The following is a 25,062-nucleotide window of genomic DNA, read 5'->3' as shown; positions in this document are numbered from 1 at the left end:
CTTCCTAGAGTTATGAGAATGGTCAAACACCTTTTGCCCACAAAACTGGGGCTGAAAACAATGATCTGTGACTCACACACTCATGACTCAGGGAGATGCACACACACAGGGGAGGTGCTCAGGCTAGTGTGAATGGGATCCTGGCTCTGCTGTATCAAGGTGTGATGGCCAGCGTTTCTGTAGAAGGGCTGGGTTCATGTCTTTCAGCAGTTCTGTGGGTGGGCTGGAGACACAGCTGGCTACTCCTGGATAAGCAGAGACGGAAGATTGATCCCTTGATGAACAGTATCTTACCTGTGAGAAGAAGCAAGTGGCTCTTGTGTCATTTGAAACTTCCAAACCCAACCAGGATTCCTGGAGTCCTTCAACACTCAGCATTAATTTCAGGACTTACACTGTGGGGGCAACAATTCCCATGCAAGATCTGGAACTGTGAGCCATATAAGTCCCAAATAAGTACACTGCTTATATCGGGTTTTTGTTTGCTTGTTTGTTTTGTTGCAGAAACATAGCAAGTCATTAATATACTGGCCTGAACCCATAGTAAAAAGGATCCTGACCAGCAAGGTGTTGAGTGGAAGGACCCGTGGTGAGAAATAAAGAAAACAAAAGCAATAGCTGGGAGCAGGAAATATTGCCTAAGCTGATAATTTATGCCAACCAAGTAATTTAAGTAGAGCATCTTATATACTATATATATATATATATATTTTTATTTGAAAGGGGGTCATGTCAGAACAAATGATACCCCAGACACAGCTGCCTTAGGACTGATAACCACACTCCAGGGGGGAAAGATTTGGTTCCAGGGAAGCTGCAACCTCGACTCCCCTGAGGCACTGGCTGTAGCTGTAGACTGGCCTTGCCGAGCCTGGACACAGACCTAAATTCCCCTTTGTCCTTTCATCTGAGAAAAATCTTGGATCAGTCTGGCTCTCCACAACATGCAAACCAAATAAGCAAACCAAATAAGAAATTGTGCAGACTCGATTAAGCTGTATGAGGAAAGCTAACAGAGGGTCAAGTTGGTGCCAAAACTGAGCCGGCCCAGCCTGAGGGTTGGGAGAAGGGCTGGGTTGGCAATACAGAGAAACGTCAGCCTGGATTCCCTGTGAAGTTTCTTGGAGGACAGATTTTCAAACAGCACCTTCTGCACATCTAAAAACAGTTTTGGGGGATGTTTTCCAAGGCTATAGCGCTTTGATGTGGCCCAGCCCTTTAAACAGGTGGTTCCATCACTTCTGGTTTCCATTGTTTCAGGGAAAGATGTCAGCCATTAATGCAATGGTTTTCTCAGCCTGTTTAAGATTTTTCTTAATCTTTTTTTTTCCAGCAAGGTGATTTTTCTTTTAAAGAAAATTATCTTCATTAAAGTTATTTGAGTCTCTGGATTTGTTTCTTCCCACCAGCCTTTCTAATAATGGTTGTTGGATGTGTTTCCTTGCTTTGTTATGGGTATAGTAGATTTTGACTTTCGTGTTACACACTGTTGTGGTTTGAGTATGAAATGCTCCCCCCAACACACAGGCTGAAATGTTTGGACACATAATTGACATCCGGTTTTGGAGGTTGTAGAACACATAAGGAATAAAGCCTGCTTTATAGAGGTAGGCTATTAGGAGAGGCCGTGACGCAATGTCATCTTTTATTCTGGTGTGAGCCCTCTGGTTCCTGATCTGGAAGCTACCTCATGATTTCTGTCACACACTAACCTCCACGGAGCCACTCTGCCACGCTTGCCTTTTTTTATATTATCATGGACTGATATCTTTCTCAAAATGTGAGCCAAAATGAACATTTGCTCCCTGGAGCTGCTTCTGTCAATACTTTATCACTACGAGAGGAAAACTAACTAATACAAAACACTTAGTGTGGAGGGATGTGTTGTGATTAAATCTGACCTCGTGGATCAGCCTTTGTCACTTTTCCTGAAAATAACAAAAGTAGAGGAATTTGCAGATGAGGTTAGACAAACCCCAGAATGCTGCAAGCAGAAATTAATGGGATGTTCTGAAAGGAGCTCAGAAACCAAAACCTATAGGTAGAAACAATGGCAGCAAAGACATGCTCATGAAAGCTGTGATGAGAGGAATATTATTTGGAATTGAGCTAGTAGCCATCTGTGTTCTATTCTGCCAAAAAGTTTGGACACATTCTGCCCATACCTTAAAAGTCTCGGGAATCTGAATTCAAAATTATGGACTAATTTTCTTTGGTGGAGGAAATTTAAGACAGGATAACATTCAGGCTACAGCATAGCTGCTACTTGCTGCTTTTACCCAAATGTATAATGAGAATCAGAACAAAAAAAAAAAAAAAAAAGAGAACACTGTGACGTTTGGCAAGAAAAGCAAGGCTAGAGGAAGCATCTAATTGTCAAGGAGTTTAGTGTCACTCAAAAAAGCCCTCACACTCCTCACTGGAACAACAAAAAAGGTGACCAGAGGAGATCCCTCCCTTCAAATGCAATGGGGTGTAAACTTGCAAACTCATTTGAAAGGCTTTCATTAGAAAGAAGAGTCACTGCAAAGAGAGTAGTTGACAAGACAGTCACCAGGGCCTGCTGCACAGAGCCATATGGGAAACAGTGCCCAGGTTCAGCTGTGCAGGCTTCACTGGGGGCTGGAGCACACCAGAGCAATGGTCTAAGAGACTTGATCTGGCAGCAGATCAAGCTCATGTCACTGCTTTCATGAAGTGTGGCATGTGAGAGTCACGGGACAGTGGAGGCTTGTTCCAGGTTTCTGGAGAAAAGCCTGTGAGACTAGGCAAGAGTCTCTGAGACGAGGCCCCAAGGGGCTGAGAAGTGAATCGGGAAAATGGAATTGTTAGGTGCAGTGGACACCCTCAATGCTGGGGATGTTCGTGATACGGGATGTCTGCTGAGGCGCGCTGCAGGAGGTGAGTGGAGCTGGCCAAGACAGAGCCTGTGCTTTCACTTGTAGGGCTATTGAGTGGGTCTGCGCAGTCCTGTCAGAAGCTCAGTGATGACATCATGTGGCCTTGGTGCCAGGCACAGAGTTGTTCAATCTAATGGTGGCCATGCTAGTTTCAGTGTTTTCTTTGGACCATTTTTTTTTCTTCACTGTATCAGCTTCCCATTTTGGACTGCAGGCATTGAGTCTGTGGCACTGCATATTAGAAGGACGTAATTTGAGGAGAGCACAATTGCTGAATTGCACTGTTAAAGACTGCCTTTCCAATGATGAAAGCTAATTCTTCACTTCTAGCATTATGCTCTGCATCAGGGATGCAAAGTTGGCACCCAGAGGAGCCTTCTACAATCCTGTGAGATGCTCCCCATTCCCAAGAAGGCAATGGATGGAAGGCTCTTTTCTGTGTTCTTCATTTCCCCCTGTAGCCTCCCTCCAAATATTAAAACAAAAACAAAAGACAGAAAAAACAGAAGCCACCATGGTAACCGCAAACTTCATCCAGAGTAATAGCACATAGCTAATCCCTTTCTTGGTGTGACCCCGCAAGTGCCTGACTCCAGCTGCGCACATGGCCCATTCCCCATCAGTAGCCTGGCACGATCCTGCTTCCTGCTCAGTGACCCAGCCCAGGACTATCCTCTTAGGGGTTTCTTCCTCCCTCCTCCCAGCCTCCACTTGGAGCTATGTCAGCTTTTCTGTACATAAAATCCAGAGGGGTGAGGCCACTGGTAGGGGGCAGTTATCAGAGCCATTGAACAAACAAACAGAAGCCAATAAAACAGCAGTTCCTTGGACCTGGGGCTTCTGCAGGCTGCCCAGGTACAGTGGAGCAGACATGGGGCCTCGAGGTGCGCATCTCCTGGCAGTGGTCCTCATCTTAGGGCTGTATGCTCTGGTGGAAGCCCAGAAACCTTGTAAGTAGAAGTCCCCTGGAGACTCTGCAGGTGGGAGTGGTGGGCTCCAGGCCATCCATCACCTGTAGCAGGTGGGGCTTTTCTCTCTGTCCCCTCAGATGACAGAGACAGCGTGACAGCTTGCGAGGGGCTGGGCAGCACCCTGCAGCCTGGCTGCCACTGTGGGATGCTCACCCAGAATCTTATTCAGAAGGGCTGTGTGTAGAGGTGTGGGCCTGGCTAGGAGGGCAGGAAGCCTGCTGCTTTGTGCTTTGGGCCCATCCTGCTCACCTTCTACCTTGACCTCTGCTCAGGTCCACAAAGTCAAGTTCTTCAGAAGATTTGTGTTGCCTTCCTCTGCTTTTTCTTTCTTTCTTTTTCTTTTTCTTTCTTTCTTTCTCTTTCTTTCTTTTTCTCTCTTTCTTTCTTTCCTTTGTTCTTTCTTTTTTCTCTCTCTCTCTCTCCCTGTCTCTCTTCTCTCCTTTCTTAACCAATTAAATGGCTTCAACAAAAGCCTGTGCTTTCCTCAGAAGGAAGCCAGACATCTCTAACATGGGAAAAATAAGACCTCACATCACTCTCTGGGCAGTGGGACTGTGAAGGTCCCTAGGACTCCAGAGCAGGTTGGGGCAGGCATCTGACAGCCTGGGCAGGGCTGACCATAGTGGACCTTCCCACAGCCCCATGCCGGTGCTCTAGGCTGGCAATCTACAACAGGGAGGACTGTGGCTTCCCTGGCATCACCAGCGACCAGTGCTACGACATGGGATGCTGCTTTAACTCCAGCGTCGCTGGGGTCCCCTGGTGTTTCCACCCACTTCCAAACCAAGGTAACTTTGAAGAGCCCGGGCCTCCTGTCACCTGTCAGGACCTGGCCATGGGCAAGGTCTGGATCAGGTTCTTGGAAGCCTGTCTATTTGTCTAGCTCAGGGGAACAAAATTCGGGTCCCGAAGGGAAATGGAGTCTTTAGATAAGATCATATTACTTCCCCTACACACAGTCTGCAGACATTAAGAAGCATGTTGAGGCTTCCGGCAAGTTTTTTATTTTGTTTTTGGAATGGATTCCAAGCCAGGGCAATCTGTGAATACAGCATGCATGAGGCTAGCTGTGTGTGAGTCCTCTGCAAGCATGGACCTTACCATTGGGGCACACTCCCAGTGGGGGAATACCCTCCCAGTGTTGAGGGTGCTCTGAAGGAAAAGCAGGTGGGTGGGTGGCTGCGTGTGAGGTCTCTTTAGTGACCAGTGTCTTCAGGCCTCTCCTGGGCTTGGTACGTGGTTTACCCATATTTCACAGAGCAGAACACTGAGTCCAGAGAAGGTGACATGGTTTTCCCGAGGTCCCAGTTCTGCAGCTCTTCTCACCTGTAATGACCTCCAATGTCAATAGGAAGGCTGGACTGGCGGCCCTCAGAGAGGGGCCAGCCTGGCCGAGCCTTGTAATACTGCTCTTCTCTACAACCAGCATCTGAGCAGTGTGTCATGGAAGTGACTGCCCGAAAGAATTGTGCATACCCGCACATCATGCCCGATGAATGTACCTCACGACGAAACTGCTGCTTCTCCGAAGCATTCCCTAGCCTGCCCTGGTGCTACTTCCCAAAGTCTGTGGAAGGTAAAAATGGCTGCAGGTTGGGCTTGCCTGGGGCCTGGCACAGGCCACTCCCACCCTCCTCTGCCTCCCCAGAGCCCCTCCTTCTGGCAAATGCTCCTGTGCGTGCGTGCATGCGTGCGTGAGTGCGTGCATGTACCCGTATGTGGAGGCCAGGGTTTGACATCAGGTATCTTCCCATAGTTTTTGTCTCTCATTGAACTTGGAGCTCACCGATTGGCTACGCTGCCTGGACCGTGAGTTCCAGGGGTCTGTGTACCTCTCCCACCCCCAACCCGCTCTCAGTACTAGGGTTACAGACATGCCTCAACATCCCTGTCTTTTTATGTGGGTTCTGGGGATCAGAACTCAGGCTTGACAGGATGCTTTGCTGTGCTGGTCATGTGACCAGGCACCCTGGTCATCATGTTTTCCCGGGGGAATTTCTAAGAGTCTGAGGAGAGCAGGCCCTCAGAGAATGCTAAGGCTGGGATGTCATCCTTGTCTGGCTCTGTCCTGGCTCAGAACCTGCCCTTTGGGAGCCAGCCAGGCTTCTGAGCATAGGCGCCCTCGGCTCCTCAGTACGCTTACCCCCCACCCTGCTTTTCCATCTGCAGACTGTCATTACTGAGAGGTACCACAGCCGAGCCTCAGGCTCCCGGGAGCTGCAAGCCAGAAGAGGAAAACCTCAACCAGACTCCACCAACTTCTGGGTTTTCTTGGACTGTCATGCCCCACCGCGGTAGCTAGACTCGGCATTTTTTTCCCCCAAGTAAAGAAAAGCGTTTCAAACCTGGCAAATTTTATTTTGGTTTCATTGGGGCAGATGTTTGGCGGCGGCGTGTATGAAAATGTGTGCACACGTGCAGTTGTGTGTGTAGGTGTGTGCTTGGGTGTGAGTACATGGTGTGTACAAGCGTCTATGCACACGTGTGCACTCGTGTGCACTCGTGTGTGAGTATGCACGTGTGTGAGCACATCGGTGTGTGCAGCTGGGAGCAGCAGTGTGTGGATGTGGGCAGATGCGGGTGTGGGAGGGGTGTCTCTTTACCCACCTCTCAGCTCCTCTGAGAGCAGCACGCTGCTTTTAGGCCACTCCAACAACGACAGTGCTCTGCACGTGTGAACTTCAGAATTCCCGCCATCTCCACCGGTCTACACGCTCAGTGCTCTTTAAAGAGCTCCACGGACCCCGACCTCTGACCCTATAGGAGTAACACATGGCTTCTGACCCCGGTTCCTCAAGTCCCCCATTTTTACCAGCTGCTCCACGGGCCACTCACTCCTGACATGGCCCCTGGCCGCTGAGTATACCCTGAGGGGTGTTTCCTGGCCCGAAAACATCCTTAAGAACATTCTTGAGTGGAGGTTGCATTGTTTCAGTGAGGCAGCTTTGGGTAGGAAGGTTCCATTCCTTGAGGCCTTGTCTGAGGCAGCGGTTCTCAACCTGTGGGTCGCGCCCCCACCACCAACCCTCTCTCTCCAAAAATATTTACATTATAAATCATAACCGTAGCGAGATTACAGCTATGAAGTAGCAGCGGAAATGATTTTATGGTTGGGGGGTTGTCACCACAATGTGAGGGACTGTATTAAAGGGTCACAGCGTTCGGAAGGTTGGGACACCCCTGGTCTAAGGGCTGTTGATGGTTTCCCTCGTCAGGTGGGTGGGGTGCGGTGATGGCGTTAGGGCTGGCTTCTCATAAACTTTTTCATCTCCTCTGCTTTCCCCAGCCTGAGCTGGCCGGTGAGCATCACCCGCCGGCCTACTCCTGCCCCCTGGAGAAATCCCGAGTTCCAGGACCGACGCCTGGACCACTCATTTGCTCCACTTCCTTCTTGGGAGACTCTTGGGTGGAAGCGATTGCTCCATTTTCTGAGCCCGTCGTCCTCAGCTGCGAGGTTGTCCAAAAACACTGCTGCCGTTTGCCTTTCTGCTGCTAGGAGGAACCACTGACCGAAAACAACCCGGGAGGAGAGGGCTCGTTTGGCTTACACATCCCTGTCACAGACCACCGTGATGGAACGTGGGGGCAGGGACTCAAAACAGACCCCCGGAGGCAGGAGCTGACGCAGAGGCCGTGCAGGGGTGCTGCTTCCTGGCTTGTCCCTCCCGGCTTGCTCAGCCTGCTCTCTTATAGCACCCAGGATCGTCTGCCCAGGAGTGGCAGCACCCACCACACTGAGCTGGGCCCTTCCACGCCAACCACCAATCAAGAAAATGCCTCACAGGCTTGCGCTCAGGCCGATCCGATAGACGCGTCCTGTTGGCTGAGATTCCTCTTCCAAGATGACCCCGGTCTGTGTCACACTGACAAAAGGCAGCCCGGCTGTCTCCATCACTCTGGGCCGCACTTACCAGCCACGGGCTTGGAGCCTGCTCAGGCTCTCGGCTACTCTAACTCTTGCTTGCCCCATGCTAGGGCTTAGCTGATCCTGGGGCACCTTGCAGGGTTCAGGGTGTGCCATCCTCCGCCTCCCCTAGAGGCCACTAACAGTCCCCTCTTGGCTGTGGAGCAGGAGTGACTCCTCTTGATCCAATCAGGAAAAACAGCCTCTTTTTCCTTTAACCCCACCAAATGTTCGCTTCTCCATCTTGTCTCTCCCCTCCCTCAGTGGCTTCTGCCCTTCTCTGCCTGTCCTTCCATGCCACCTACCGTCACAGGCCTGGTGGGAGGGAGGATCTTACAGTCGTCAATCTGAGAAGACCCCCAGCTCACCTGCCCTGGCTCTGTGGGTCTCTGACTTGCCCATGTGACCCTTCTCGATGGTCACAGTCCCTCTTGCCCTGTAGTACCCTGAGCGGTCACCATTTCCAGCCTCTCCTACTTCCCCAGCCCCCATACCTGCCAAAACAGCCCAGGGAGGGAGTCCAGGCTGTCCACGGGGCAACTTTGGCTTTCAGGATGGTCATAAGGATTGGGAAGAGAGAGTCGCCTTGTTCCAGAGCCCTGCTGGAAGAGACTGCCCAACCCTACTGGGTCTCCTGGAGGTCTGGAGGACAGGAAACAGTTCTCAACCACAGCTCCCAGGTTTTCCCCAAAGACTCACAGCGGCAGCCTCCATATTTATTTTTTTGCTCAGCACTCAGTAATTTAACACTCATGTAGCATAATAATAATAATAAAAAAAAAAGTTCTGTCTGGTCTACAAATCAAGTCTAGGACAGCCAAGGCTACACAAGGAAAGACAAAAACAATACAAAACAACAAGAGCTCTGCCTGTTTGCACCCACCTGGCAGCCACTGTTCTCTGGTGCCCTCTACTGTCTGACTCGGGGAGAAGCCTGCCTCCACACCTCTCAACAGGCACTGACTGCTGGGTGCCAGTAACCCTGTCGGGTAACCAACCCAGCGCCTTTCCATTAGGAGAACTCACGAGGGAAATAGTTATGCCACAGATTTTTATTTAGAATCAGATGTATTGATGTGTGAGTCGTGCACAATAAAATCTGAGTAAGTAGTCAAGCAGGGGGCGGCCCACATCTTCAATCCCCCAGCACTCGGGAGGCCGCGGCAGGAGGATATCTGATTTTAAGGCCAGCATGGTCTACAGAGCAAGTTCCGGGACAGCCGGGGCTACAGAGAGAAACCCCGTCTCAAAAAAGTAAAACAAACCAGAAACAATAAAATGGGAATAAATTCAGCGACTTTGGCAAATGCACACAACTGTGTGAATACTATTTTCGTCAAGCACTGAGCATCATTTTGCCCCACGCTTCAGACCTCCTAATGCCCTTTGCAGTTAGAGCCCCATGCCCATGCCTGCCCCTCCAGGAACCGGACGGCCAACTTTCTTTCCTCCTGGCTCCATCTCTCTCAGAGCTTCCTCTAAGTGTACCGCACGGCGCAGTGAGCCCGCTCTTTCTTTCGAAGCCCCTCCCTGACCCTCACCAGGCTGTTGTGTGTGAGGAAGCTTCATTCTTTACCATTGCTCATGGCATGTTTGGATGGACCTCTGAGTTGTTTCCAGATTTTAGTCATAAATGAAGCTGCCAGGAGCCCCTGGGCATGAGTCTTCGGATGTACTTTGAGAAGTGATTGACCGCTTGGATAAACAGCAATCATTTCGAGGGGTTGAAAGAGTCAGGACAATTGTGGCTGCACTGTTCCTCCCGCCCACCAGCAATGGGCGAGGTGAATGGATGGTCTATACATCCATAGAGCTCCCTTTCGTCTTAACTTACTTTTCTCAATCAACAAATGGCATTGAGCATTATAAATATTATATGTATATTATTATCTCATGGCCTTATATATGTATCATATATACGATAATATGTAATCATATATACATATATATCACATATATGATAGCTACTATAATATATAACATATGATATACAAATACTTTAATATATATTATAGCATTTGCTGGCAAAGCACCTGCTTGGGTAGTTCATTTGTACTTGTTTAACATTTAAATTTTTTTTTTTTAATTTGGTCATGCGTATGCCATGGCAGATGTGTGGAGTTCCGGCGACAAATTATGGGGGTTGGTGCTCTCCTTCCACCACATGAGTCCCAGGGATTGAACTCAGGTCCTTAGGCTTGACTGCAAGTACTTTTCCCTGCTGAGCCATCCTGCCAGCTTATACATTTCTTCTGTTTTCTTTTTCTTTCTTTCTTTCTTTCTTTCTTTCTTTCTTTCTTTCTTTCTTTCTTTCCTTTCTTTCTTTCTCTCTCTCTCTCTTCTTCTTCTTCTTCTTCTTCTTCTTCTTCTTCTTCTAATCAGGTGAGGGTTTTTGTTTGGTTTGGTTTTTGGTTTTGGTTTCTGTCAGTGTTCTTACATCCTACCTGCAATTCCTCTATCCGAGATGAGTGTGGCGGTGTGTTGTAGAGCATTCACCAGAGAATGCTGGACATGGGTCTAAGCCAATAGAAAGTCTTTCCTAGCCAACCCGTGACCACACTGAGTGTTCAGGAGCCCAGTGTAGCCCCCAGCCTGTCTCAGGATGAGCTTTTAAGCATAAAACACACACACACACACACATACATACACATACACACACACACACACACACACACATACATACATACACATACACACACACACACACACACACACACACACACACACACACACACACACATCCTGGGTTGACATATTTCAGTTAAAGAACAGTCAGTACATTTAGAGACTTTTCCAGAACTATGGACTTGGATGGATTAAGTGTTTGCTGGATGGATTTTTGTCAGGTGAGGCTGTCTACATGCTGAGTTGTATAGCCTGACTGGCACTTCTGTCACAGAGTTCTGCCAGGGTCTGGGGCCTGTTGTTATAGGTTCACCCTGTAAGCCCTGTACTTGAGAGGCTGGAGGAGAGAGATATCTGTGAGGTCGACGCCAGCCTTGGCTGCATAGTGAGTTCAAGGCCAGGCCAGGTTTATGCTCAACAAACAAATCCCGTATGGAAATGTGGAGTGCAGGTGTTTTCTCCTGATCTCTACGACTCATCCCTTTGTTCACTTTGGCAGTGTCTGGCAAAGAGTAAATCCTCCTAATTTTGATTGCGTGTGTGTGTAAAAACACATATGCCTTAAACTGAGGCACAAACACTTTCTGTCACATCTTCTTCTAGGAGACCCGGGGCTTACTGCCCACATCTCCTACGTGATGCCTCTTAGGGAGACCTGTGGGTTTTCCTGTCAGTTCCTTCAGAGCGGCCATTGCAGCGTGAGGGTTGCTTGGTGCGTGAAGCTCTTCAGGATTCCCCAAGACTCTGAGCACGGAGACCTGGACAGGCCTGTTCCTCAGGGCTTTTGACTGCTGCATCCTTCAGCCCGTGTCTCTGCTGAAACCGTCCTGTCAAGCTGTTGTCTTCCGAGGAATTAATCTGTCTTACCTAATTTCCCCCATATTTACTGACTACTATTACATTTTGCCTATGTGTGCAGTCATGTGGCATATGTGTGCGGTCACATGAGCCATGGCATGCATGTGGAGGTGAGAAAGCCTGGCCTCTCCTACCTTACGCATAGATCCCGGGGATGGAACTCAGATTGCCTGGCAACTGCCTTTCCCCCTTGAGCCGCCCAGAGGGCCCATTGCTCTTTTGAAATGTCAACATTTCCTGATTTTGTTAAGCCTGATCATAAAGCAATTATAACATTTCTGCTTTATAGGCCTGACTGTTTTCTTGGTGAGCAAATACACGGTGAAATGCTAGGGATGTAGGAAGTGTTGTTTCAGGATTAGAGTCTCCTGGACATAACCACAGACTCAGCGTCCTGATTACCTCTGCAAACATGCTACCTTACTATTTTTGTCCATTCAGCCTCTCTTATCTTGGTGGTGTTTCCCATACCAATGGTGCTTTTGGACCATTTCTGTTCCAGCGTCACCATTCATGCATTTTCAGAGCAAATAGGCCTTTACTAGCCCATGCTCCCAGCTCCGAGGCCTGGGAACTAATCACCTCCAGTCGTCAGGATGTTTTAGAAACCTTGCTCATAGGTCTGCTGAGTGCCGTTTAGTCAGCATGAGTCTGTGAGGGACGAGAGGGGATGGATTGCTGGTCAGGAAACACACAAGACTAACGAGGAGAATAACAGTAGCTGTGAGGGTAAGCATGATGAGGCGGCAGATGCGTCTAGAATTTTCCAACAGGGCCGCTTCTCTGACAAATTCACTTAAAACTCTTCTACAGTATAACAGAGTATGTCCAAAAAGAAAAGTATCCCAATGTAAATTATATATTGGTTTTTAAATATATATTGTATATATAATATATTTGTTTAATATTGATTTCTTTTTTCAAGACAGGACGTATTTGTGTAACAGCCCTGGCTGTCCTAGAACTCACTCTGTAGAACAGGCTGGCCTCGAACTCACAGAGATCCGCCTGCCTCTGCCTCCAGAGTGCCGGGATTAAAGGCGTGATGAGATGCCTCCGTTCCCTCTTTGTTTCACTTTATGCGATGCCGTGAGTGACTTCGGGTGATTTCTACAAGGATTTGAAAATGTTTGTGCTGGCTATCGTGGGAGGCATGCCAGGTCAGGAAGGGTGGGCACCCTGTTCCTCGTGCTCCCCAGTCCTTATCACTCAGAAGCCTCCTAATGGCCCATGAGTTACTTATCAGCTCTTCTGCCTTATGGTTGCCCTGTTGGCCCTGTCCCTGGGCACACAAGAGCATCGATTGTAATCTAAATAGCCCTCGTACCAGCAGTGGGAGCCAGCCCAGGATACGCCTGCTGCTGCTGCTGTACCCAGCTCTGACAAAACAGAACAGTCTGGGAGACAATTTTCTAATCCCCTAGGAGCCGCACGGCTGCTCAGAGGCAGGCAATCGCTGATAACTGATGTCCGCCCTTAATAGCACTGGGACACACCTTTCAATGTGTGTGCTTTGGGCCAGGCCACCAGTGTTCATTACCCAAGCTTATTTATTCTGCTTACTGTACCCCTGCAAAGGCTTGTGGGGCACTAGAGGAGGCTAGGGAGAGAAACTCGGGGAACACTGAGGCCAAAGTTCTGCCTGAAGAGTGGGCCTTGGCCAGCACGGTAGGGCAAATCCAATCGGCTCTCATGTGGAGTGTCTGTGGAGTTTGCCGTACAAGGTGGCCATAACATAATGAGTGGCGGTGGCGCCCTGGTCTCTTGTCCACCATGTGACTCCATCAAACACCGTTGTGTTTGGCCTGAGTACATGGAGTCAAGTGATTCTCTGAAACTTGGAGCCCAGTAAGTCCCTCGTCTTTTAGGTTGTTTCAGGTCATTTCACAGCAATGACCACCACCTCTCTCAAAGCCAGACATAAGCCTCCCCTCGGGAGGAAACTGTTCATGTAGATCCAACCGCCTATTTCACTCTCTGAGTCTTTTCTAGGATGTCTTCCGGGAATAGGAAATTAAGATGCTAGCATCCAATGAGCTCTGTCCTGCGTTTCTCCTGTCACTCATCATGACCATCACCTTCTTCCTTTCTTCTTCTTCCTCTTCCTCCTTCTTTGAAAACATACTTTATAGATAGCAATATAATTTACATATAAAATGACACTCTAATAGAATGATATGATATAGCTTTAAAACAGAAGAAAAAGGGGAAACTCCCAGATTACAAAACTATTCTTAGAAAAAAAAATTTTTTTTAAATTGCTTTTTCTAAGCGAACCAGTATGGCAAATGTACTCAGTGACTAGTCACGTCTAATTCCCGACACTCTAATGGTTAATGAAATTGCAGAGAAAGCCCAGCTTCGCCAGTTACCTTCACCAAGCCCAGGGGCCGCACAGGGGGGCTTACAGGAAGAGTGCCTTCCCCTGTAGACAAAGGTGAGAGACCCAGGTTCTAACTGTCATCTGCGTCTTGGTCCTTGAGCTGGGAGCCTCCAGCCCGGGGCTCTTCCAGCACATAGCCCTGAGTCTTAGCAGCCTGGATCACCCCACGTCCACTGCCTTAGCAGCACCTCCTGTCACCTTCCTTTCCTTGTCCCTCCATCACACCACTTCTGCTCAGAGCCACCTTGGCCTCCAGCAGATGAAGTCATATGCTGGTCTCAAGGTCACGTAGCACTAGTCTCTCCTTCCAACCCACTGCACACGCGAGTGAAATGAACAAATCGTCCACTCGCTCTTTCCTGATACACCGAGTTGCCAGAGGGCAGTGACCTGATGGGTGGCATCGCTGCCTGGGGTCGGGATTCGCGATTCCCCTCCACAGCTAGCATTTTATCAACTGCGGCCACATGGTTCCCTTCGTATCTTCTGAAGCACCTGGTTGGAGGCTCTGCATACCGTGATGGCTAATAAATATTGACTGTTTGTTCTTCGTTCAATAGTGTTTCTGCCTGAAGGAACTCGGCAATTATTAACTCTCTGGCAGAAACTCCCCAAGACCTTTAAAAACAAATTGGCCTTTAAAAACGAGGGCGCAGGGAGTGTGGCTAATCCGTGATGGACCTAGGTGTGCAGGTGTGGAAAATGAGGCTGTTAGGGCATAGGGGCTGTGCAGGTGCACTTGTGATGGGGATAGAGTGAGCACAGGCCTCACAGTTCGCTTCAGTTCTGTGGTAGGGCTGCACACCAGGGATTGAGTGGCAGGAGAGACAGCGTCCTTGGAGACACGGACACGGCAGCGAGTGGGAAGAGACCTCAGGTCGTTGTCTGCTCGTCAAGTAAGCATCAGACAGCAAAGTGTTTGTAGCCCCCATCGGAGGAAGCCAGCAAGCCTGTCCTGATGGCTCCGTCAGAGCTGCCAGACATGAGGCTCTGGGGGCTCCCGAGGGCTTGGTGCATCTGAACCATCTGTCCTGTAGCTGTGAAGCATTGGCAAACCGCATTTGACCTCCCCCAAGCTGGTCAAATGCTGTCTATCGAGTCGCAGAGCTGCCCACCACTGATGGGCGAGATTCTGGTGGCAGAGGTGGTGGATTTTGTGACGCGTGAGGGACTCTCCCCCACTGCCTGCTCTCCTGCTGCATTTCACAAGGTGCATTGTTGACATCTGTCTTCCTGTGGTGACAAGCGCTCAGCAATCCCCCCGCTGGCTCTTGGGACAGTGAGTGGCAGTTTCCTGGAACTCAGAACAGCCACCTTCCTTGGCTCGGTGGGACCCACCGAGATGGCTCCTGGCATGGGCGACACTCCAGGGTGCGCTTGTTGTGTAGAGGCACAGGATTGAAGGCAATCCCCATCTCCTACTTCTGCACTGCTTGCTAAGGCATTTGCTGTACAAACATCACGCAAACATCAGGACACCCCTGTACATGCTCTAGATGGTACATTCAATCCCTGTGTTCTCCCGGTTCCGTGGACACAGCACACATGAAGTGAATAAGCGAGGCACATTACAGCAAACCCACTCTAACTCGTGGGAGGAATACACCTGTGCTGGCTAGTTTTATGTCAGTTTGACACAAGCTAAAGTCATCGGAGAGGAGGGAGCTTCAACTGAGAAAAAAACAAGCGGATCAGGGGCTGCCTCTGTCATGAACTCGGTTGACTGCTCTTTGACCACTTGACCCTGGTGATGCCAGGCCACAGAGGAAGAGGATCCAGGCAGTCCTGATGAGACTTGATAAGCTATGAGAAGATGGCAGAGGAGGAGAACTCCCCTTTTCAGTGGACCAGGGGAAGGGGATAGCAGGGAAGGGGGACAGAGGGTGGGACCGGGAGGAGTTGAGGGAGGGGGCTTCAATCAGGATATACAATGAATAAATTGTGGGGAAAAAAAGAACTTAGAAAGATCCAGCTTTAAGGCTTTTTCTTTTTGTTTGTTTGTTTGTTTCTGAGACAGGGTTTCTCTGGGTAACCCTGGCTGTCCTGGAACTCTGTAGAGCAGGCTGGCCTCTAACCCAGAGATCTCCCTGCTTCTGCTTCCCAACTGCTGGGATTACAGGTGTTTGCCACTGTAAGGCATTTTCTTAATTAGTGATTGGTGGGGGAGGGCCCAGCCCATTGTGGATTATGTCACCCCTCCCCTGGGTCCTTTAAGAAAGCAGGCTGAGCAAGCCATAGGGAGCAGGTAGTAAGCAGCACCCCTCCGTGGCCTCTGCATCAGTACCTGCCCATCTCGGGGTTCCTGCCCTGCACGATCTCCTGCCCTCGGTGCTTTTAATGATAAACTGCCACACGGAACTGTGAGGGAAATAAACCTTTTCCTCCCCAAGCTGCTTTTAGGCCATGATGTTTCATCAACCACAACAGACATCCTAACCAAGACAGCATCCAAAGCAACAGTAAAGCTCATAGTGCAGTGAACTCACGACCAGCTATCATCCTTACTTACTATCATCAAGAGATGTTGTGGGCCTGGTGTGGGGGCGCACGCCTCTAATCCTAGCTCTCAGGGAGGCAGAGGCACGTGGATCCCTGTGAGTTCAAGGCCAGCCTGGTCTTCAAAGCCAGTCCAGGACAGCCAGGGCTACACACAGAAACCCTGTCACGAAAAACCAAAACCAAAACCAAACCAAACCAAACCAACCAACCAACCAACCAACCAAACAAACAAACAAAAAAGCGTTGTGAGAGGCATTGACAGAAGGAAAGAACCAACTCCTCAAGTTATTTGCTGACCACCACATGTGACATGTGTGCATGTATCCATACACACACAGACCACACAATAAGTTACTAAATATAACATTTTTTATGAAAAAATGTATATGGTACATACCCATAATGCTGTGTTCTGCTATGACTGACAGCCAAGTAGGCCTTTTTATTTTCTTTCTTTTTTCTCTCTCTCTTTCTTTTCTTTCTTTCTTTCTTTCTTTCTTTCTTTCTTTCTTTCTTTCTTTCCTTTTTTTGGAAAGTTGTACCAATTTGCTCATGTGGAGCAGATAAAAATCAAATCCGATCCCCAAGTTAAACATTACCAGACAGCTTGGAAGCCAGAGTGGCCTTGGAGTGCATATGGTCCATCCTGCTAAGACCTGCCAAGATGTGTCTAACGTTTAAAAAAAAAATCTCTCTCTTTCTCTCTTCCTCCTCCTCCTCCTAAAAGGTTCCATGCAATACACTGCTGTATTCTCAGCTTGCAAAGTAACTGACAGAGATTTCCTTTCCCCTTCGTGGCCCTCTTTGCATTACTTCCTATGAATATAGAGTTGCAGAGCTGCTGCTCTGAATAGTTTGCCTCTCTGGATTTTAACAAACATCTCAATAACTGTACAAAATGCTTTGTCTCAAAGGACTGAAAAGCAGCCATGTTAATTCCACACTCTCGCGCAGTTGATTTCTGCACTCTCCTTCTTTGTAAATAACATTTTTCTTACCTTCTTGAGCCCCTCATGTTGGGTGTCAGCTCCGGGGGTGGGGGTGGGGGCTGCCATTGCTTACGGCCAGCAGAGAAACGATTCGCAGGAGCTGAAAACAGAGATCCAGTTCAGTGTTGATTACTTCACTGGTGCTGGCTCAAACTTCAAGAGTATGACACCAGGCAGTTTCTTTTGAGCACAGCACACTCTTGGCGGGGGGGTGGGGGGGTGGGGGGAGGCTTCCTGATGACAATGAACTCGACCCTGTGTGTACAACAAAGCTTAAGGCGTGTTTACACCGAAACGCTTTACAAAGTACATATGGGCATCTTTCAGAAAGATGGTTTCTGTTGGCTGAGAGTCAGTGCTAAGGATGTAGGTCTAGGGGGAAGGACCAAGATAACTGTGATAACTTGGAGGGGTCAGACTAGTCTAGCACAGAAGTCACTTAGGCTGTTGACAGTGCAAGTGGCGTCTCTCAGAAGGATGGGTTGTTTTGACTGAGCAGCAATGCTCAAGACCTGGACGGAAGAGTCTGGGATAGGCAAACTCAATAGTTTGGGGAGTTCCGGTAGACCTCACCTTACAGATAGCACAGATCACCAGGTTGTAAATGATACCCTTGCCCAGATTTTTGAGCGGGAGAACAGGTGAACGTCTCCTTCCTTTGAAGGACCAAACCTACGTGTTTAACTTTCCTGCTCTCCCTGGGGCTTACCAGGGAGAGAGGACCTCGGGCCCCTACGCTCTGCCAACACCTTCATCTTGGACTCCTGGGCCTCAAGGTTGGAGAGCCAAGTCTCTGTCCAGTGAACCATCTCTCACAGTGCATTCTACATTGGCTTGGAAGGAGTTGCCACAGCCAGTGGCTCTGAGTCCACTTCAGCCTCTGAGTCAGGCAGGAAGGACAAGAAAGAGCATCTGTTGCCCTCCAAGGCTCATCCCTGGTGGCCTCTCGTCTATGGGTTTAATTGACTGGGTCGCTTGTTCCTTTTCAGCTTGTCAAGCCAAGGCAGGCAGAACTCAAGGGAGGAACTCACAGGCAGGAGAGACCACAAAGGAATGGAGGCTTACTACTGGTTTGTTCTACTTAGGTGGCCCAGGCCCACCTGCCTAGGGGATAGCATCACCCACAGTGGAATGGGCCATCCTACATTGACTTTCAGTCAAGAAAGTGCCTCACAGGCATGTCACAATCCTATGGAGGTAATTCTTCAGCTGAGGTTCACTCTTCCCAGGTCTGTCAGACTGACAACTGATGCTCATAATGACAACCACTCCTTCCCAGCTACTGTAGAAAAGACCATGAGAGATGATTCACCTGACAGAGACTCGGCTCTCCATCCTAGAAGCCCAAAAGCCCAAGATTGAGGTGCTGGCATAATGCTGTTCCCTGCATGGACCCTGGGCAGGAGAATTTGTTTTGTTTCATTTTGTTAAGACAGGGTCTCGCTATATTGCTCTGGCTGTTCTGGAACTCACTATGTAGACCAGGCTGGCCTCGAACTCATACAGCTCCACCTGCCTCTGCCTCTCAAGTGCTGAGATTAAAGGCATGCACCACCATACCAGGCTCCAGAGTAGGGACCTTTCCGGCAAGCTCTTCACTTGTGGTGCCTGCTGATGGCACACCTCGGTTTGTGAACTTGTCCCTCCTGCCTCTGTCCAATTGGTACGTGGCCATCTTCTCCCATGTCTCTGTTCACGTTGTCCTCCCTCTATCTCTGAGTTCCTTTTCCTCTTTTTAAAAGGGATGCCTATCAGCTGAACTCCCTTACTCCTGTTTGGTGGTGTTGCTGTTTACTGAATTACATCCACAAGAACCCTATTTCTAAACAAGGTCACATGCTGTGGACACGGATGGACATAGAACCTTAGAAAAATCCCATGACACCATCTGGTTCATAGAGAGGAAGTCTGGTACCCTAGAGAGACTTCTGCGGTTCACCTGGGTTGCCAGTGGGCAGCCCTGGCCGCTGGGGGTTTCCAGTTCCATCTGTCTGGGGCTTTGAACCCACACCTTCAGCTTCGCTTTGGTGAACATCTGAGGAATCTCTGTGCCCCCTGGTCGGGTGCAAAAGGGCTTCTGGCTCCCTTGAAGATTCAAGGTCACTGCAAGGCCACAGACTGACTCTTCTGAGGCGGTGGCTGCTGTCACTGTGTGGTAAGAGCCATGAACCTGTAGGGAAAGGGTGGGGCTGTGCTGTGCTGTGTGTGTGTGTGTGTGTGTGTGTGTGTGTGTGTGTGTGTGTGTGTGTGTGTGTGTGGTGGGTGCCCCTGCTGCACAGCTGTCAGCTGCTCTGTTTCAGACTTATCTCTGTTCCCTAAGGTGTTCCCGGGAGGAGATTCCATGCCACAGCCCTGCCCACCTACAGACATTCTGGAGCAAGGAATCATGAGAAGAGTCCTCAGGGGCAGCCGGAGCCAGGGCCTGTCCTGTGTCCTCCTGCCAGGGGTGGGTGGGCACTGTCTTAGGCCTGAAGGCAGATGACTCAGCCCTAAGTGGAAATCACCTTCTCCAGTTAGTATATCACATCTGCGTTTGTCCCAGGAAAGACAGGGTCATCCCTGAACCAGCCATCGTGTTTGCTTCCTCCAACATCCATCTCTAGGCTCCGATGACTCAGGAGGGGCTGTGAGGCAAGAGAGTTCACAGGGAGGGGGACCACGCCTAGCGCAGCTGCAGGACGGGTGACAGGTGGCCGGCAGGAATTCTGGCGACATTGCCTGGCTTTTGCCTTCTTTCTCCACCTAACTACTGGCTCAGATAACCCAGAGTGGACACTTGAGAAAAGGGAGAGGTGGCGCCGCGCCCAGCCTTCACCTGCCTCAAGGGACTCTATTTCTATGGGATGCTGAGAAGTCTCATGGAACAGGCAGTACCACCGCAATGCCCTCCTGACCCTCACCCATCTAGGGAACTCCTAGCCATGCCTCAAGATGCAATCAGATTTCATCTCATCCTGACAATTCTTACATAGGTTGCAGTTCCAGGCTGTGACCTCCTAGGTTAAGGGTCCTGCTGGGGGTCATGAGGTCTGGGTATCTGCTAACTGTCTGGTTTATGACCCAGGCTATGTTTACACTGGTGATGCTCTCCCCATGCTGTATCTCTGACGCCAGGGTCAGCCTACAGGCTTGGACTCGTCCGTCAGACCCTGCACACAAACCTGGCTTGCACTGGCCAGTCAGTGAAGACTGACACCTTGTCACCCCTTTGGGTACCCATTCTCATACTTGCCCAGCCTGGAAGCCAAGTTTGATGTAGCTATTGTGTGGGATGATGTATCAAATGTGTCAGAGGGTCTTCAGGTGGTCCCCGTGAAAGCCTATGGATGCTACAATGCTGGACAGTGAGGACCAGGCAAGGAAGGCCAGTCACTGCTCCTCACCAGCCATCTTCTGGGAGGCGGGGCACGCTGAAGTGATGGCTAGCCTCGGCTGCTGGAGCAATGCTATCATGGACTCCATCAGGTCACAATTTCCCCCTTCAGAAGCCAGGTCTGCTTAGCCCAGCCTCATCCAATCAGGCTACGGAAGACTGGTTTTCCAACGTAGACCATTTAGTGAAAGTAAGGCCAGGCAGACTGGACAAGGATCAAGAGACTGTATCTGCTTGGGTTAAAATGTGCTCAGGAGGGACTGGAGAGGTAGCTCAGTGGTTAAAGGCACTGGCTGCTCTTCCAAAGGACCCAAGTTCGAGTTCCCAGCACCTACACAGTGTCTCACAACTGTCTGTAACTCCAGTTCTAGAAGATCTGATGTCTCCTCTGACCTCTGCGTGTTTCTTCCTGTTCCTGCATACATATGGTACACAGATATACATGCAGGTATGCATACACGTACATACACACACACACACACACACACACACACACACACACACACACACAATGAAGTAAGTAATTTTTTTTTAATCTGCTTGGATCTAGAGACCAAAGGTGCTGAAAACAGTTGTCTCTAGAGAGAAGCGGGGAGACTTTATATTATTTGATTTTAAAAATTAAATGTATACTATTTTTACTAAGAGTACCTTGAGTAAATGTATTTTAGGTATTCATTAAAGCAGAGCTGACGATAAAAAGGAGCTTTTCTGGGGGAAAGTGCGGAGCTAGAGTCCCCACTTTTAAGAGGGAGACACAGGCACCCAGCCTAGCTCTCACTTCTGTTTCAGATGTTGGTGGTGGATTAAGTGGCCCAAGATTTTCTTCATCGCTCTCGGTGAGGTGGTTGAGACCGCAAGACTAAACGGTCCCTGCTTGGCCTGTGACCGCCCAGCCCGCGACCTCGCCCTGCCGCCTCCCACCGCCTTCCAGTCTAGGTTGGTACACTGATTGACAGATCCTGCTTTGAGCCTGGAATCTGCCATGGCTGTCCTCACTCCTTCCCTGTCGTCCTCCCCACCCTCCCCACCACCACTAGGAGGAGGGAGGAGTCTTCCGGAATTTCACAGGAGAAGAGTCCAGAGTCCACAGAACCCAGGTGACATATGGATATAAAAGGGCCCTCCTTGTGCCCCTGCACATCCTGGGTGGTGATACTGAACCTTCCTGCTGCCATGGAGACCAGAGCCCTCTTGCTAATGCTGCTGGTCCTGGTAGCTGGGTCTTCTGGGGTAGCTGCGGAGTACATTGGCCTGTGTAAGTACCTATCTGGTTCCCTTGGTGCTAGGCTAGGACCTCTCAGCATGAGGAGCGGCACAAGATGAACTGGTTAACAGAGCGTCTGTGAGCTTGAGAGCTGGTGAAACTGCCTACCTTCTTACCCTGATTTAATAATTAATGGCCGCTTATTGGGCACACGGATTCTGGCAGCAGTCCTACAGAGAGGCTCTTTCTGACCCATTTCACAGACAAGTTAATGGAGGCTCAGAGCAGGTCAACATGCTTGGGACAGCTCTCCACCTCAGAGTCCATAGTAGGCTTGGAACCAAGACTGGGGTAGGAGGGGATGGCTGGGGCTTACCCCATCTCACTTCTTTCTTTGCCAGAGATTTCTGAGCACACTGACTATCCTGGCAAGGTACCAAAACAAACAAGAAAGAAAGAAAGGAAGGAAGGAAGGAAGGAAGGAAGGAAGGAAGGAAGGAAGGAAGGAAAAAAGAAAGAAAGAAAGAAAGAAAGAAAGAAAGAAAGAAAGAAAGAAAGAAAGAAAGAGAGAAAGAAACAGTCAAGAGAGAAGGCAATAGCTCCAGACAGTTTATAGAAACCCAGTTTCACTTGGCCACTGAGTCAGGGTGCCAGGTGGAAAGTGGCCGGGCTCAGAGGTGTTCACCAGGTCATCCCTAACCAGAGCGAAGACAGGTCTGCTGGGAGCTGTGAAACCCTGCTGCCCTGAGTGTGTCAGTTACATAGGAGCGTCTGGGAGCTGGAGCTGGGTTGAAGTTTCGAGAGGTCCCTTAGGCCCCCTGGGTCAGGAAGGAAGGCGTGATGGACCTGCTGCAGCAGGAAAGATGTAGAAGATCCTTCACTGCGTTTCCACTTTCCTAAGGGGAATCAGTTAGCTGATGGAAGGAAGCAAGCTTTTAGGGGCACATATGGAGAAGCACACCATCTTCTCAACCCAGGGATGCTGGAGGTGGAGTGAGAGAGAGCACAGGGCCCAGGGACAGGACGGGCTTACCACCAGGTGGTGGGAGCCAACCCAGAGGCATTAGAATAGTAACGTGGGGGTTTTCCTCATGGCATGGTATCTCTTGAGACACTCTTCACCATGGAGGGGGCAGTTCTTACAGATCACACATGGAAGGGAACCTTGTTTCAAGCTTCAGGGGCCCCTGGTTTCCCAGGGATCTTGCCAGCTGCTGGGTGTCTTAACCGGTTTTCAACCTCCTGACCGGGTGGAATGAATGAGCCAAGTGAGGGGCATCAGGGAAAGAGCCAACTTCCCTGGGTTAGCATTCAGCAGTGGATGCAAACCACAGCTATCCCTCCAAACTGATGAGTGAAGAGCAAGTTCAAGGCTAGCCTGGACCTTACCGTTTTTCCTTAGACATCCCACGTGGGGCAAAAGCATCATTATCTTTGAACTTGGGGGAAGGATTGAAGGGGTGCCACAGGAAGCAAGAAAGTAACCCCAAACTAGTAGTCTGACTGTGTTTCATTTGGACAGCTCCAAGCCAATGTCAGGTCCCAGCAAAAGTCAGGGTGGACTGTGGCTACCCCTCTGTCACAAAGGAACAGTGCAACAATCGTGGCTGCTGCTTTGACTCAAGCATCCCAAATGTGCCCTGGTGCTTCAAACCTCTGCTGGAGAAAGGTAAGACCAGACAGTGGTACCCAGGGTGGCCCTTCCCTGCCCTTCCATGTGGATGGGCCTCAGCAGGACAACAGCGCTGTCACTATTCCTTGGTGGAGACCTCATATCAGGGCCTTTACACCCAGGGCAGCTGGCGGCCAGTGGCTGGCCCTTTCCAGAACATATAAAGATGTGTTCCGAGGGCCAGGGAGATGGCTCAGCAGATAAAGGTGCTTGCTACCTAGCCTGATGACATGAATTCAAGGTGGCAGAAGAGAATGGACTATGCCAAGTTGTCCTCTGACCCCCTCGTGTGCACTGGCATGCCCCCTTCACATATGCACACAAAGTAAATAAATGAATATGTACACACTCACATCAAAGCAAACAGCTCCCGAAGAACAACACCAGAGCTGACCTCTACCCACGCTTCCTCTAACACATACATGCAGGCATGCCTGCATGCACAGGCACACATAGACACACAATGACATGGTAGGAGCTGGTGTGAAACAGAAAGAGAGAAAAAAGAGAGAGACAAAGAGAAAAAGGGGAGAAAGATAGACCCAGAGAGAGACTCCGAGAGAGAGAGAGAGACAGAGGGAGAGAAAAAAAAAGAGACAAACAGACACATACAGAGACAAAGATACACACACAGAGAGAAGAGAGACAGCGACAGAAAGGAGACAGAGATAGGCAGACAGAGAGAGAGAAACTGTGTAGCTGTGGATCTGGGCTGATTTTGAGCCTGTTTTTTAGCAAACTAGTCATCCATAGTTCCCTGTCACTCATGACGTGCTCACAGCAGACCAGGTGACTGTGTTGGTGCCCTGTTGCTTTCTCCCCCCCGCCCCCCGCCTCTTTCACACACACACCCATGGAGGGAATTGCAGGGCAAATACCCTGAGAATCCCTGGGTGGGATCATGTGCGAACAACAGATGGCCCGGCACGTGGGTGGCTTGCCAATCCTATTTTACCCAGGTCCCAGCCCAGCGCCATCTTAGGGCAGCCGCCCACCGTGAGCCATCTGTCATGTCCACATGCTGGCTCACCTTCTAAGAAGGCTGCATCTCTACATGACGTCTTCCTGGGCCGGCTCTCAAGGGAGCCAGATGTGCCCTTTGGCCAGGGTCACAGACAGCTGAGCCCCAGCTGAATGGAGGGAGGCCAGCTGCGGGCTCCCTTCCCTCAGCAAAGCCGGGAGAGAGGACTAGGTATGGTCGGGAGCAGTGGCCGGAGCTGGGTGACGGCCCCACAATTGGCAGGTCACGTGCCTCTTGGCTCCCTTCCAGTTACCATCTCATGAACCTTCTGCCAGGACTACTGCAGGTCTGGTTATGTGGTTTTGTGACACCAGCGAGAATGCAGAGTGTCTCTCCCAGGCTTGTGTGGTGGGAGGAGGGGGCTCACATTTCCCTTGTGGCCGGGAGGGGGGAGGGGATGAAGGCAGACAGGAACCTTGGAACCCATCCTGACCTTGGGGAGCCAGGCAGCCCCACTCACCTTGACCCTTTCTTTTCTTCCCAGAATGCACATTTTGAGACCCTCCAGGCTCTGGGCCCTGCACCCTGGACTCTTGCAGACGGTGGTGAGCGAGGGCAGCACCTCTGCTCTCTCGGCCGCTGGCCAATATGAGACCCCGGAGTTCTGAAGAATAAAGACCCCACAGTCAGCACAAGGCCACCTTGATTGCTGAGACCTCC

The 25,062-nt window shown here is 50.0% G+C and overlaps 2 protein-coding genes and 1 long non-coding RNA gene across 3 annotated transcripts; 2 read left to right on the top strand and 1 right to left on the bottom strand.

Moving 5' to 3' along the window:
• Positions 1-24,609, bottom strand: LOC132648214 (uncharacterized). The gene is made up of 3 exons (XR_009586585.1): positions 24,412-24,609; positions 17,139-17,229; positions 1-294 (listed from the first exon to the last, which is right to left on the bottom strand). It is a non-coding gene; the product is annotated as an uncharacterized LOC132648214 (long non-coding RNA).
• Positions 3,772-6,173, top strand: LOC110557786 (trefoil factor 2-like). Its single transcript, XM_060368962.1, has 4 exons — positions 3,772-3,850; positions 4,510-4,659; positions 5,298-5,463; positions 6,041-6,173. Exons 1-4 carry the CDS (start codon positions 3,772-3,774, stop codon positions 6,171-6,173), a joined length of 528 nt encoding a protein of 175 aa, XP_060224945.1.
• Tff3 (trefoil factor 3) lies at positions 21,626-25,062 on the top strand. Its single transcript, XM_060368931.1, has 3 exons — positions 21,626-21,760; positions 23,232-23,378; positions 24,887-25,062. The coding sequence occupies exons 1-3, from the start codon at positions 21,679-21,681 to the stop codon at positions 24,898-24,900; spliced, it is 243 nt and encodes an 80-aa protein (XP_060224914.1). The 5' UTR covers positions 21,626-21,678; the 3' UTR covers positions 24,901-25,062.

The sequence above is a fragment of the Meriones unguiculatus genome, chromosome 16 (assembly GCF_030254825.1).
Source record: "Meriones unguiculatus strain TT.TT164.6M chromosome 16, Bangor_MerUng_6.1, whole genome shotgun sequence".
In the NCBI taxonomy this organism is placed as follows: Eukaryota; Metazoa; Chordata; class Mammalia; order Rodentia; family Muridae; genus Meriones; species Meriones unguiculatus.
This window is presented reverse-complemented; position numbering and strand designations above follow the sequence as displayed.